This window comes from Xiphophorus couchianus, chromosome 5 (assembly GCF_001444195.1).
Source record: "Xiphophorus couchianus chromosome 5, X_couchianus-1.0, whole genome shotgun sequence".
NCBI lineage: Eukaryota > Metazoa > Chordata > Actinopteri > Cyprinodontiformes > Poeciliidae > Xiphophorus > Xiphophorus couchianus.
The window spans coordinates 22520525-22535885 of record NC_040232.1 but is presented as its reverse complement, the minus strand read 5'-3'; the positions used below and the strand labels follow the sequence as shown (position 1 = coordinate 22535885).

At 39.7% G+C, this 15361-nt stretch overlaps 1 protein-coding gene across 3 annotated transcripts in view; it reads left to right on the top strand.

The window, feature by feature from the left end:
• cep192 (centrosomal protein 192) overlaps nt 1-14915 on the top strand; it is a 38379-nt gene extending 23464 nt beyond the window's left edge. For all 3 annotated transcript variants that reach the window (XM_028018256.1, XM_028018257.1, XM_028018259.1), the window contains 17 exons: nt 634-813; nt 1584-1844; nt 1988-2109; nt 2367-2476; nt 3116-3278; nt 3538-3628; nt 4274-4352; nt 4446-4569; nt 5465-5570; nt 5894-6104; nt 6324-6400; nt 7690-7785; nt 8169-8288; nt 10084-10196; nt 10365-10491; nt 10828-10886; nt 13508-14915. In XM_028018256.1, the coding sequence (XP_027874057.1) occupies nt 634-813; nt 1584-1844; nt 1988-2109; nt 2367-2476; nt 3116-3278; nt 3538-3628; nt 4274-4352; nt 4446-4569; nt 5465-5570; nt 5894-6104; nt 6324-6400; nt 7690-7785; nt 8169-8288; nt 10084-10196; nt 10365-10491; nt 10828-10886; nt 13508-13640 (2172 nt within the window). In that variant the 3' untranslated portion in view covers nt 13641-14915. The remainder of the gene's footprint in view (nt 1-633; nt 814-1583; nt 1845-1987; nt 2110-2366; nt 2477-3115; nt 3279-3537; nt 3629-4273; nt 4353-4445; nt 4570-5464; nt 5571-5893; nt 6105-6323; nt 6401-7689; nt 7786-8168; nt 8289-10083; nt 10197-10364; nt 10492-10827; nt 10887-13507) is intronic.
• Nucleotides 14916-15361: the final 446 nt, after the last annotated feature.

Sequence of the window (15361 nt, the reverse complement as noted above, 5' to 3'; positions counted from 1 at the left end):
TCAGACAAATCTTTGAAATTGAGTCAACATATGTTTTTGAACAACCATGGCTTTGCCATAAAGTGTCAAAAATTCAATTTCAACATATATTTTTCAATATACATTGATGTTCATCCTACAGTATTTCCAATACAGTTAAATATTTTTAAAAATCTATTTACTGGGGATAAAAGGTGTCCTATAAGCTTTTATCCCGTTTCATGATAAAGTATTATCATGATGCATGTACTTGTGAAAATAATAAAAAGCTTAAAGTAAGCTTTTGATTAAAAGTTTCATGTTCAAAATACTTGCACAAAATGTACTTCTACAAATATATATGAATTTCCTATATTGCTCATTAATGTTAGCATTACACATTTGACCTTTAACCACTAGATATGTGCTATCAAAGCACTATCAACCAACATTTGTAGCATTCATACATTCGTTTGACAATATTCTCAGCAAAATGTGATCTGAAGCTAATTAGCTTCACAAGTCCATATGGAGTTAAAGATCCTGGCTTCCAACAAATGAAAACACAAAATTGAGTATTTGAAAGTAAGAATATTGCACTGTAATAATAATAGTGAAGAAAAATTTGTGCTAAAAGTTGTTAAAGTAAATTAACAACGACTTCCTTGTTTCCAGCTCCAGAGCTTGTTCAGCCCTGAGGAGTGTCTGACCCACCATGGAGAGCTGTCCATTCGGCCCAGGGAGGATGTATCCATCCACCTGCTCTTTGCTCCCACCAGGGTGGCCTGCATGCTGGCCAAGCTGGAAATTAAACAGTCTGGAGTCCGCTCATCACAACCAGGAGTCAAATTCATTGTAAGAATGCGACCTTTATTGCTTTGCCATGCTCTCTACCTTCCGTTTCAGAAGTTATTAACCACACAACTCTACTTTTACATGTTTTTTTCCCCCCATAATGTATTGTCTTTGGAGGACTTGAGCTGTTTTGCATTCTGGGTAATCTGTTCACACAGGACAGTAAATGTATTTATGTGCTGTACATCTTCAGTCATCCCTTGTTATGAGATCTGTTCTATTTGCACTCTGCTGTATGTAAATACAGAATGTTAGGTCACCAAACAATCTGGTAATCTATCTGTACTAGAGATTTAACCCAGTGGCATCCATACGTGGAAACACGTGAAAGATCTGAGCCAGATTGGTAAAAGAATAACAGTCACTCACTTTCTTTGTTCTTTCTGTCCAACCTCAGTCAACTTTCTTGGCTATTTAAAGATGGCATTTGAATTAGTTTGAATCATGTTACACTTCTGTATCATCTTTTTATATTTTATAATAATGAAGGGCTCTTAATGCGGTTCCCCTGCGAGGCAATATGCATGTTTAATCTCACTGACTGACTTCATTTTGTTGTTGGTCAAATCGACATCGTTTTTTCTGAGTTCTTGAGAAACGAGAATCAGACACATGTGACTTTGCTTCATATGTTTAAAAGAAAACGTGTTGAAGGATAACTGTCCGGATTGGTTTGATGTTTTAAAGCTCTGCTCAGAGCCGCCTGCTTGCAAGTGCATCTTTGCACGTTTGAATAGCACCACCTTTCTTTGTTGTTGTCCCATTCTTAGATTCCGCTGTCGGGCTACGGCGGCACCAGCAATATCATCCTGGAGGACCAGAGGAAGCACGGCGACGGCTATGTGGCGACGCTGCCCGACGTCGCTGTTGGCTGTGTCAGCAAAGTGTGTCTGTGTGTGAGGAACACCGGCTCCAGAGCTGCCTTTGTTAAAGCCGTGGCCTTCTCTGACATCCAGAGCCGGTCGCTTATGCATTCCTCCGTCATGAGCCTGGCCCCGTCACAGTTCGTCCTGAAGGAACGGACGCAAGAGGTGATGAGCTGCTCTTTCAACTTTTCTTTTTAATTTGTTGTTTTTCTACCCTGGAGATGGTAACATCAGCAGCAGACAAAGACAATACTTCTAATTATAACAGCATCTTCTCTTGACCTTGTCACTCTTCTGTGTGTGTCCAGGTGATCACTGTTCTAATGAAGTCCAGCCACAGAGAGACGAGTCTGTGTGAGTCAGCCAGTAGCCCCTTGGCCACAGTCTGCCTCTTTTGTGGAGATGAGGTCTCCAGGCAGCAGTATAGGAGGTGAGATGCTGCAGCAGCGTTTAGCCTCGGCTGCTGCTTAATGAAACTGTGTAGAACTCCTAATGAAATGTTTTATCTGTAAATGCTACCAGGCCTGTGAATTAGTTGCAAGGCACTGATAATTAAATCTAAATTGTCCCCCGAGATCAATAATGCAGTGAGGCTGATGACAAGCTTTTCTTGTCACTTTTAATTGGAGCGTGCTCTGAAAAATGAACTTCATACCTGAACCAAACTCCTGGTGTGTTGTGTGACAGGTTGCTAGAGTGCAAACCAGAGGCTGGGAGGAAAGCTCTGTCTGAGAACAGTCTGCTCAAGAACATAGACTTCACCGAAACCTTCCTGGGGGAAGGAAGTGTCAAAGAAGGTAATTAGCATTTTTCACCCTGCTGTTCGTTGCATTTCATCATTATGATTTTTTTAAAAATCATCCAACGATAGAGGACACTTTATTGTAATTTCCACATTCAGCTGCAGTATGTAACTTATACAAAAAAACTTGTTTTATAAATTTGTTAAAATTTCAATTGTCATGACAATATAAGACAATCTGCCTTCTCCCAGTGCTAACTACAGAAATGCCACTGCTCAGTCAGAAACAGCCAATCAGGGCCATGAGGAAAGTCTTGGCACTGTCGACCACTCTTGTGCTCAACCCTCCCACTTGCTCTTTGCTATGCTACAGCTGAATCACCACAACAGAGCCTATTATGAATGCTAATGTTGGTTTGCATGGCCACCAATGGTGGCAGATAAATGGTTTTCCTGAATCTGTAGGTTGTTTCTCCACCATTAGCACATTTAGCATTGGGATTTAATAAACGAGGTTGCCTGACATCGATAACTGCCCTCCTCCTGGCTCTGATTGGTTGTTTCTGATAGGGAGCTGTGCATTTTTGCAGACCACAATTGTAGCTCTGGGATGACGTTGAGTTTGACCGTGTTTTTCGTTTTTTTTTTTTTCCATCTGGAGATGTGTTTCACCCATCCTTTGACTTATCCACAGCCTACGACCTGCCCCTGAGGCCTAACGAGGCCCACATCTTCAACAGTAACATGAGTAAAGTGTTGGTGTCGTTGTTGGGGAAAATAAAGAGTGCAGACAGTGAGGAGAGCGAACACGACAAACCTCAGCTGCCCTCTGACAGCCACTGCTTCCAGGCAGACGGGTATTGTACCAGTAGTAATAATAAAAATATCAGTAACCTGCTGGTGATACACAGCTGACTGTTGCATCTTATAAATTGTGATTCTTTTTTTTTATTCTATTTTACAAAAAGGGAACAATGCATATAAAACATAAATACATCACATAAACATGCCAGGCTAATTTTCCCATCTTATTCACAACCGGCTATATTTCTAAGCAGTGACAACCGTGAATATGTTTTAACAAAACCCAGAATAAACCTTTTTGTTATTTCACAGTGGTTTTCCAAATGGCAGCGTGTCCCTGGATGTGCTGCCAGTGAAGGGTCCTCAGGGTCCATCACTGAAAGTCACAGGATCCTCTTCTAAGGTGCCTGAATAGACTCTGGTGGCCTTTAATGAACAAAGGTCACAATGTTATTTGTAGTGACTAAGATGCTAAATCTGAGTGGTGGAAACATTGTGTGAAAAAGCAATGTGAGAAAAATGTGAATTAAGTAAAATCACCACAGCAATTGTCAGCTGTAGTATTGTAAGAATTAATAATTTTTTTTCTGCTATTGTGCAGACCTGATTTGGACGAGTGGTTGGTAATCTGGTTGTATTGGGTTAAGAACTGGATGTGTTGATGATTTGCCAAAGAAAAGAGAGAACAGTGTTAACGGAGCATTCTGTCAATTTTTCTATGCTGTTGCTCAGACTTATCAGTCCTGTTTTCCTCCTGTTTCTTCAGCTTCCTAAATTAAACATATTTAGAGTAGTTTTAATTGTTCTCATGGTAAAAGGACCAGTTGTTGAATTAAATTGAAACTGCCATAACAGATGTTTCATTACCACAATTTTATGAAAGGATTTTAGGATGGTCAAAAAAAAAAAAAAACTCAGCTCATCAGACATAATCTACTTCAACGTAGTTGGCTTTTAGTTGTAGACAGACTAATTTTAAAGATTTAACTGTATTAAAAGCGATCATTGTGTTTATGTTTTGCCATATCTTCCACTGCTGTCCTGTCAGGCTCCAGACTCACAGCACACACAGTCCGAGTCGTGGATCATCCACCCACAGCAGCTCGTCCTCGCAGCTCCCACTATCAGTGAGTCTCTGATGAATTCTGGACGTCGTCATTTCGTTTTGAGTTTAGTTGGAAGAAGCAACAGTTGAATATTCATATTCACAATATTTCTAGATGGTCCGTCTAGTACCAGCCAAGTTCAGATCCAGAACAACACTTCTGGAGAGCTGAACTTTGACCTTTCGTGGCCGGCTCACTGCCTCACCATCACCCCACAGCACGGAGTCATTGAGCCTCAGTAAGCCTTTCTTTGAGTCTTGGTATCCGTGTATGATTTAACATGCCTGTGAAATGTTTGGTTCATGCATTTTGTAAGCCCGGACAGGTAAAGGCCTTTCACTATCCTAACCTTCATAACTGGAGTTTCCCTAGATAAACATAATGAACTGATGATCTGGCTGGACATGGGCTCATGCAACGACTTTCCTCCTTTTGCGTACAACTTTATAACCAAATTCATATGATTTAGCTTCTTTTATTTAAATCAGAAAACATTATTCGCACTGCTGTTAAAATTATGATATGCTTAGCTGTAAAACTGTTATTGCTGCTGTCATTTTAAGACGGTTGTCAAATAAGAACCATTTCCATTTTGACACCTTTAAGGTGGTACAGTTGGTAGCACCGTTGCCTAGCACAAGAAGGTCCAGGGTGCAAATCCCATTCTGGGGTTGTCTCTTGCATGGTCTGAGCCTGTTCTCTCTTTGCATGTGTCGGTTCTGTCCAGCTCCCTCCTACGTTACTTTTAGTTTAAATGGTTATTCTAAATTGCCCTTTGTGAGTATATGGTTGTTTTTTCTGTGTGGGAAATGGGCTCCAGCCCCCCGGCAACACATCAAGGTCAAGTGGGTTTTAGACCATGAATAGATTCATTTGTTTTTCTTGTAAGCAAGGGAAAAGTATAGAGGTATCTTGATTCAGTTACTCTACTCCATTACTTAGCAACAGGTAGGGGAGGGGCAGAGCAGTTCTTTACAGCCAGAGAAAATTCCAATCACCCTTCTCCCCACTCTCTCTCTGGCAGCTGCACAGTAACTGGCCCTCTTATACATCTGAGTGCATTTACACTTTTCTTTTCCTATTTATTATTGTTTTCCTTCACTTTTCTGATTTTTTCTCTCTCCAAAACTCAGGAGCCAGCTGCAGATTTTGATCAGCCCCAACCCCTCACTAGCCACTAAATCTGCCCTGCTGCCGTGGAGCGGACAGATTTATGTCCAGTGTGATGGACAGCAGAAGGTATAGCTATCAAACAGTCCATTCAAATATCAGAAATTTCAATCAGATCCTCTTTATGTTTTTGGAGTTAATTGTTGTCATAGAACCGTCAGAAGGTGGCAGTATTGACTAGACTGAACATGACTGTAATAAACTGATTGGATGATATGGTCCTCAATAATTGGCTAACAAAACCCACCAACAGTTTCTGATAAATTAATTTAGTGTTGAAGCTCCTGTGCGTACAAACCCTGATGTACCATAACAGAACACATTATATAAAATAAAATGGCTACTTCCAGCTTAAAGGCACAGTTGTTCCTAACACTTTAAATGTTTTGTAGTTCATTAAGGTCCAGATTCGCAGGGACCTGGCTCTGGACGTGTCTGCAGCTCCAGCAGATGCATCTCTGTCGGCCCTGCCTGCTCAGGCTGCTACTCCTGTGCTGCCTGTTCCCCGACTCAGCAACAAGCCGCCAACGGCAGCTCCTGGCCTGGTGGAAATAAAAAACAAGACCATCACCTTCCCTGCCACGCTCTCAGGGGAAACTTCAGGTTATTCCTCAGTACTTTGACTTGAGGAATTGTTTAACTAAAAAAACAAACAAAAAACAACATTTTCTGGAAAGTCTACAGTGGAATTACAGAAGGCATAATAAAAAAACCCCAATATCTTAAAACAATCCAGACGTTTGACTCTTACCATGCAGACTGTTTAATATGTGTTTGTTTCTGCTGGAGACTAAGACTTTGTTTTTTGCTGTTGTACTTCAGAGGCCCAGCTGGAGGTGCAGAATGGTGAAGTGGAAGTCAGGTGGTACCTGTCTTCATTCGCTCCTCCATATGTTAAGGTACTCTTCAGAATTTGACTTCCAGCTGTGTTCGTCGTTTGAATGACTTTGTGTATCATGGCAGCTGAAAAGTCAACCAGCCTCCTTTAGTCTGATTCCAAAATGATTAAGGTCGGGATGGAAACACAACTGGGCAGGGTGGACCATATGGACTTAATTTTATCACAATAAAAGTGACAATAAGATCTATTTATTTCTTTTTGTTTAGGTAACCGTTTGGCTGTGACTGCATGGCAGCAATCACAGCGCCTCAAACACAAATACTGCTATTTAACACCTCAGTCACATAAAGATTATCACTAAATTTCACACAGTAACTGCATTTAATCATATTTTTAAATTTATTGAAAATATCTATATTTTCAAAAACAGTGGAAAAATAATAAAATAACAGTTTTGGGGATTTTTAAACACCATTAGTTGGATTTTATCATGACAATGATAAACCAGAATTCTTATAATAAAAACATATCATGATAAACGATACAATAAATGCCCACCACTATCAGAGACCTTTTCGTTTTTCCTCTCCTCCCAAAGCATACAGCTCTGTTGCTGTAAATCTCTGTAGATTTGTTGAAACCCAGATGTTTGTCCTGTTTGAAAATCTAAAATCTATTTGTGCATTTGGAAGATAAGGCTGAGGTCACAGTGAAATCCTCTGCTGCCCTGAGCTTTTCCTGCTGTTTCCAGGTCTAGAGCCAGCATTTTATAGGAAATAAACTAATAAGTAGCAATCTGGTATAAGCCTGTCACTATCAGCAATAAATCAATTAATTAAATGATAAATTAAAAGGAGCTCAATAATTTCCATTCTAATATTTTTTGAACAGTAAATCTATCTACAGATGAGTCATATACCATTACATTTCTGGATTCAGTTGCATTTGGTTTTTATTCAGTTTTGTTTGCTTTTGGTTGTCTTTATTAATTTATTTTTTTGATATTTAAAATATCTTCCAGTTCCAGTATCACGTCGTCTTTACAAAATTAACGTTTATTGATCTCTGAAAGGGGAACTTGCATTATTATGCCTTTGTCATTATATCCTTTGAAAATGTTCTCAAAACAACAATTTTATCAATTATCGCAATAACTTCTGCATTTTATCATCCTGTAAAATATTATCACCACAGACCTCCATTTTCTTTCATTGACAACATAAAGTATACTTTGTCCTTGTCTTGTCTTAGGTCCTCTAATTGGTGCACTGTAAGTTATATTTGACCTGTTTTGTTCTGTTATAGTTCATATTAACTGGAAATACTTTTTCCCTGTTTGCTCTGAAGGGAGTTGATGACAGTGAAGACGTTTACCGGGCCACATACACTGCCTTCAGATGTTCCAGGGTCTCAGGAACCTTGGGGGCCCATGAGAAGATGCAGGTAGACACTCACTCCCAACCACACTGTTCCATTTTCATAAGGTCATTTCAGTTTAATAAGTTTGCTAAAAAAAATGTCTAGCTGTTCTTGCAGTTAATGAAGAGCCCAAATAGAAAACTAGAATTCTAAGAGGTTTTTTTTTTTTTCTGTCCAATTGAAAGAACTTTTCAGCTTCTTGACATTGGTGACTACTCTTAGGTTAACAGCACCAAGCAGCATATGAAGCCAATAAATATCAGATGGTCAATCCCAACACCTAGAAAACAGTTAGATTGAGTCTTTTAGATCTCTCCTTTTACAAGAAAATGTAAAAGTCTTTCAGAGTTTTGAGTTCCTTTATGTGGCTGACGTCACAGATTCCTCCAGTGTTTTTCTGCTTCCAGGTGCCTGTTACCTTCCTCCCCAGAGACAGAGGGACTTATGTCCAGTTCTGGGACATGGAGTGCCACCCCGTGTCTGAGCCCCAGCAGAAATCCAGAATCCGCTTTCAGCTCTCTGGCACTGTGAGGACAAATTTCTTGTTTTGGCCGCTACTAGAATAAATACAATAACACTTGAATACTGGTATTTATGTTTTGCCTCGCACTCTTATCCGATCAATCCTCCAGTCACACCATAAGTAGTTAGTGTTGCTCGCAGCTTTTCTTTCATTGTTTTGCTGTAGTTTGAGGAACTGTTTTGTCTGGAATTAAGCTGAAACTAAATGACCAGAAGCACACATGAAGGGCGGAGCAGTCAAACAACGTCAAATGATGAGCTGAAGATGGTTTTTAAAAATTAGTGTTATATCACCCAAATTAGATTTCTTTCTAATGTAATATCAGTTTTACCTTTTAAATCCATTAAAAACCATCTGAAAAGTAGTTTAGTAATCAGGGTTGAAACGATTAATTGGAATAATTGTGATGAATCGATAATTGAAATAATTGATTCAATTACTAAATTAACTCATGCAATAATTAACTGTAGCATACAGAGTAAAAAAGAACACAGTCAGAGCAGTAATGAAATTAACTTTATAGAAAAAAAATATACATTTGGAATTTTAAAAAAAGAGAAGAAATATACGTTTTACTGAAAACTGAAGTGCCACAGTTCAAGTTCAAATTCTGTAGAAAGTCATGACCTGTTTAGCACCTTTGTGAACAAATTGCTAATTAGTTGATACAAAAAATAATCTAGAGATTAGAAACGGCTGAGCTTTTCATATGTGGGAAGCATTTCATTACCAGATGCATCCTCTGGTACAGACGATCATTTGTTCACTAAAGGAAAGCTGCTGTTGCCTTTTGGGCAATAACATGTTTTGTCATATAAAAGAAGCTTAGTAATTTGTTTAGCATATTTTTATGTATTTTTTATATATACAAAAAGGCTTAAATTAGTAAATGAAATGATGGATTAATTAATTAGATAAAAAAAATCTGCAAAGTAGTCAGTAGAATAATCGATTACTAACGCAATCAATAGTTGTAGCCCTAGTAGTAATTATTCACTCCTGTTTCCTTTAGCCAGCTGATAGAGGGCCCAAAGTTGGAGCTTATGCAGTTTTTTTATCCTAAGTTTCACATGTTCTCAGAATGTCCATCTGCTTTGGTAGCCTCTAGAATGCAACTTTTCTTGTCTGCAAACGAATCCACACAGGTCCGAGACAAAGGCATTAAGAAACAATGATAACGAATCCATCAGAAAATAGAAAGATACTGCCATCACAGAGGAGTCATCTTCCAAACCCAACAACCAGGGAAAGAGGGCATTAATGAGAAAAGCATCCAGGAAGCCAAAGTTGATCGTGATTGTTCTGGGCAGCTGCTCTGCAACAATAAAAGCATCTGTTCACTGGAGCAAAAGCTTGCATCGCCCAGAGCTAGGCTACGGACAGTAAGCCAGGAAAATGCCAAAGAAAAAAAGATTTATTTATTTATTTATTTTTTTTATTTTTCCAATTATAAATTGGAGAGTCACCAGCATATGAAAAATGGGACTGGGGTCAGATGAAACAGAAACGCAACTTTTGGGCCATTCTGGACAATTCTCTTATCTGGCACAACCTGACATTTCTCATGATACTTTGAAAGAACCATTTTCTATTGAACTACGGCATCATACTGCGGGATGTTTCTCATCAGTCGTGACTAGAAAACCAGTCAAATTTAAACAAATATTTTGACTCTGTGGCGTAAATATGTTGATGCATATTTACACAGCAATACTGATCATGCTTTATTCACTTTTCACAAATTCTTCAGTTCTGTTAAATATTCAAGCAGCAATATTGAAGTCATGTCTGTTTTGAAGGGGGTAAAATCTGGGCCAATGGTGGGACCCCAGGAAGGAAACTGTTCCCTGGTGAGGACCGAAGCCACGGTGAAGAGCAGCAAGAGATCTGATTCGTCAGCAAGCAAAGCTGGGTGAGTTCTGCTACTTTTCCTAGCCAAGTTGGTGGCGTTAAAGTGAAATTCTTGCAACTAAATGACTGGAGCTGTAGATTAAACACATAAAATTGTATTTTAAAGGAATAACTTGAATATTTAAAATCTAATTGGAGTGTAACTTTAATTGTTTTTTGTTAATTTCAGCCAGGAGGAGGTGGTGCGGCGAGGTGTTTATTCCCCTCAGGATGTGTATACCTTCCCACACACTCAGCTGGGGGAGTCCAGCACGCTGAAGGTCAACATCCGGAACAATTCCTCCGACAGGCATGAGGTGAGCCCCTGCAGATTCTCCCAAAACCCCGCGGAAAGTTCAAAGTTCTCCTGGCAACAGCTTAGCACCAGCTAACTTAGGCTAGCCAATGAGAAGTTAAAAGAAGATAGAATGTGTTCATTTAAAACAAGTCGTGGTTTTTGCTTTAGGCAAGACTGTCAAATCAGGCTCATAGTGTATGCTGACAAGGATCCCAGCTTACTGTGTGTTTTTAATTTTCACAGTGGATCGACAAGGAACTTGCATGACTAACTCGATGTATTTATATATTATTTTATGCATTTTTGTCTGTGCTCTGCATGGATTTGACGTGTGGCTTTTCTAATTAACTTGCAGCTGAGATTTATAAAACCTAAGGAGCCCTTCCACATGAAGCATTTTGAGTATTCTCTAAGGTGAGTTGCTTGGCCACATCTCTACACTGCTGCTAGATTTGTAGCTTTTGCTACGTTCACACAGCAGTCGAATGCAACCAGATTATTTTTATTTTTTTGCCTATGTGCGGCCCATGTCTTGACTTTTTGGTGGCAGTCTGAACGACCCAATTTTGATCTTATCACCCCCCCAAAAATAGGTTTTGAGCCAGTTTCACATGTGGCTCTAAATATGATTCGTTCTGATAGTTTTCAAAGCATTTGCAGACTGAACAGTCATGTCACACTTATCCGACTTTTACGTCATTGACATCATAATTGACATCATAATTCTGCACCAGAAGAAGACCGAACAAAAAGAATGGCTGAAAAATCCTGATGACAAAATTCTGAAAGAGGTCTGTGTTAGCGAAGCACATCACAATCCCACCTTGGCTCCGACTACACATCCAAACAAACTTGTCTACAGAATTTGCAATTAATGCTTCACAAATGCCACTAACTTATCTCCCTCTGTCGCATTATTTTACAGTAATATTGTCTCCCATTGCTGAATAACTTTAAAATCCATAGACGGCGGCGTCCATTATTAATTCTGTAAACAGTGCTCTGCTGTGTTGACATCTACACTCTTCTTCCATACACGAGGGTCGCTTCGGGCGTCGTAAACCATTAATTAGCAGTATGAACAACTCCGGGGATTTCAGCAAAAAAAAATTGGAATTGAGAATTGAGACCTGCCGTGTGAACGTAGCCTTTCATTAAGAACAGAGGGTTCAGTCAACTCTTAATTATCTGATTTCTTTCCGCTTTTTTTCTCTCTATGCGGCTAATTGTATTTTCATACTTTACTTAATTCAAGGACGTAGCCGGTGATGCTTAGCTATAACGTGTTGTGATACAAACTTTATAACAGTTTTCTGATTGTGAATGCACTCCATGGAGGTCCTCTGAAATGCTGGGTCCTGGAAGGTAATGTTGCTGTGTGGGATAAACTTGAGGCCTTAAAGATTATAGTTGTTTTACCGAACCAGCACTTCTCAGAGCAGGAGTCCCCACTCAAAGGTACCATCTGTGTAGTGATTAAAAAAAGAAAGCATGCCTATTCTGAGAACAGTCCTTCATCAGTTTTTGTTAAGTGTACGTTAAGATCTGTAGGGCATGAAGAGCAAACCTCCTGGGATTGGTTTGTTCATTTACCAAAAATAAAGCTTTGTCATACATTTCTCCATTATGTGCTAACACCATGTGTTGTCTGACCTGAACGTCCCCCAGCTGCGTTTTGTGTGATGCCAGCTTTGCAGTTTGCTGTGGCTCTCATCGGGATCTCTGCAGGTCATGAAAAGACTCACAAGTTTCAGTTCATGTTTCTGCATATCAGATTTCCTTTCGAACTAAATGAAAGGAAATCACTCAGCTGGACAACCAGACTTCCACTTGATTCTGATTGGATGAGCAGCAAGCCGGTGTGCTTGCCGGCAGTCGTGGGCTTGAATTGGACCGGTAGCTTCACGTAATGCTGTGATCTAATGGATGAAAGAGAACAGGAGACATTAGACAATTTTTTTGTCACAAATTAAGAAACACACATGCTTGGGATGTATTTGAACTATAAAAATAAAAGCTTTACTTCTTTAATTCTTATGCACATCAGATGGAAATCTGATGTGCACACCGGCTTGCTGCTCATCCAATCAGAATCAAGTGGAAGTCTGGTTGTCCAGCTGAGTGGTGAAGCATTACTTTGAGTTCTTGCTCAAGAGCGACACAACAATTCTGAAATTGTTATTGGCTCTAACAAAGATTGGAAACATCCTGCAGAAATCAGCTATTCTACATGTAGCATTTTACAGAAGTATGTATACCGCCTGAACTTTTGAGCCTTTGTTGCTTTACAGCTGCAGAAGTTGGTGGATTTTATTGGGATTTTCTTCCAAACACAAAGTGGCACGTGAAGGGGAAGGCAAAAGGATTCATGCTTTTCAAACTTTTCAACAAATGAAAATTTGTAGACTTTTAATTTTGTTTTGTTGAGACATTGCATGTTTGGACAGTTACTCCCCATGGTTTTAGATGCTGTCTAGCTTCAAGGATTCTTTCTTTTCACCCCACTTTTGGGCAGTTGCTATGATTCATGACCCTGGCAACAAAACATAATTTTTTCAACTGGGAGACGCTGATTAGCATCTCAAGCATCAATAGGCACTTAAACATTTACTTGCCCTTTGTGATAAATTAAGTATTTTTGAACAGAATTTGTCCTAATTTTTCTTTTGTGGTGTTAGTTTTAAGAGAGCAGACACTAGCCATCCTCTTCATAAATGGAGTCCACCTGTATAATTTGACTTTGACATAACAGAAGTTGCTGTTATGTGCTATTTTATGTAAAGCAATCACATAAACTCTAGGTTTTGGGGTGTAATGTGACTAGATGTGAAAAGTTCAAGGTTTATGCATGCTTTTGGAAGGCACTGTTCCCACATTCATATTGAAGCTGTTTTCATTCATTTCCATCTGATGTGCATAAGAATTAAAGAAGTAAAGCTTTTATTTTTATAGTTCAAATACATCCCAAGCATGTGTGTTTCTTAATTTGTGACAAAAAAATTGTCTAATGTCTCCTGTTCTCTTTCATCCATTAGATCACAGCATTACGTGAAGCTACCGGTCCAATTCAAGCCCACGACCGCCGGCAAGCACACCGGCTTGCTGCTCATCCAATCAGAATCAAGTGGAAGTCTGGTTGTCCAGCTGAGTGGTGAAGCATTACTTTGAGTTCTTGCTCAAGAGCGACACAAAGACTGAAACACCAGCTCCTGCATATGAATTAAAAGCAAAGCATGCATTGGATTCCTTTTTGTAGAATTATTACTCTAGCTGTAGACTGTAACTTATTGAGTGGAGACACCAACAGGGCCCTTTGTATCTCTGAAGAAGGCTCAGCTGTCCTCAGCTCACCCATGAAAAGATGGTCTGATGCAGAGTGATTGAATGTATCCAGCTTACAATTAGTCTGCACCACTGTGGCGTTTTGAAACAGAGGATCAGTTTTGTCACTTGACTCTAGGCTGGGTGTTTGCCTTCTCTCCTTCAGTTCCATCACAAAGCGGCATTGTTATTTCCACAGCCTTCGTCAGAGAGTAGCAGTACCAGTTGAGATCTATTTGGCATTACATGCGCTTGATCATACAGGAAGGCCTCTGTCTGCTGTTTGAGAAGATGACTGGAGCAATTCTGCTTTTGGAAAAGTAGAATTGTTGACCTTTTTTGCCCGAAATTTGAAACGTAAACGGAAGCCATTTCTGCCATTGTGGTAATGCAAGTTTTGGAGATGCTATGTCTTATTTTGCGGTGCTTTACTTTTAAACATCTTCTCTAGGTCTTCATGCATTTCAGGTTTTGTACTTGTCGGTTCTATGGAGACAAGACTTCATCTACTTAAAAGCCCACCTGAACGGGGGCTTATCTGGACCATGTGCTGACACCCCTGCAACCTGTAAGATTCCAAAATTGTCCACATGCTTCTAATTTAGTTTTGATGAAGGCAGCTCACAACAACATTAGGATGGTTAATGGTTTTGATTACATGCTAAATCGGTTTCCTTAGGGGGGTTTTGTTCAGCAACTTGCCAGGTCTGCCTAGTATGGTTGCCATAGCAAAATGTGATTAATCACCGTTCCAGGCACAGAGAATTTGATCCCCGTTTCCTTTTTTGGCTCCAAGGCAAGTCGCCAAAATTGCTTGAGGGGTGGGGAGCATTGGATCCATTTCCGTAATGAGCTCTGGAGCGGGATAGGCATGGGGAAAGGTGTGCAAACTCCATCAAGCATGTGTTGTTAACTTGTTAGATGACACACTTTGGCAGGAGAACACTAATGTCTGGCATTGTTTACCAGCACGTATTGCAAGTTTTATAACGAGGGCACTGTAGTGTCTAGTGGTATCCAAGCAACGTTCTGAAATCTTGGTGACAATTTGCACTAACTTTATGTAATTATGTATGTATGTAGACATTTTTTAAAATAAAGTTCTGTGATAAATTTGTTAAAGGTTTTATTGACTAGTGGCCTTTATTTGATAGTGAATTGACAGGAAAGTGGGTAATGAGAGAAGGGGGAAGACATGCGGCAAAGGTCACCAGGCCAGGAATCGAACCGGCGACAGCTGCGTCGAAGACTAAAGCCTCCGTAAGTGGGTTTTGCTTAACCGCTGTTCCACCACAGTACCCCTGATTAATACGCGTGTTGCTGTTTCAACCATTGTTCCTGAGAAGTAACAACTTTATTGACACAGTGCATCTGCAAAGTAACTATTTGTTTCAACTAAAGCCAAAAAAATTGATTATTCAAGAAAACCTGCTCCAGATCGGTCTGAACCTCAGACTACAAGAGTGATTCACCTTCCAGAAAAACTTGTCCTTGAGTATTTATTTAAATACAGTTGAGCCCTGGAAAGACTTAAAAATTACTCTGAAGTTATATTGCCCATTCGGTCT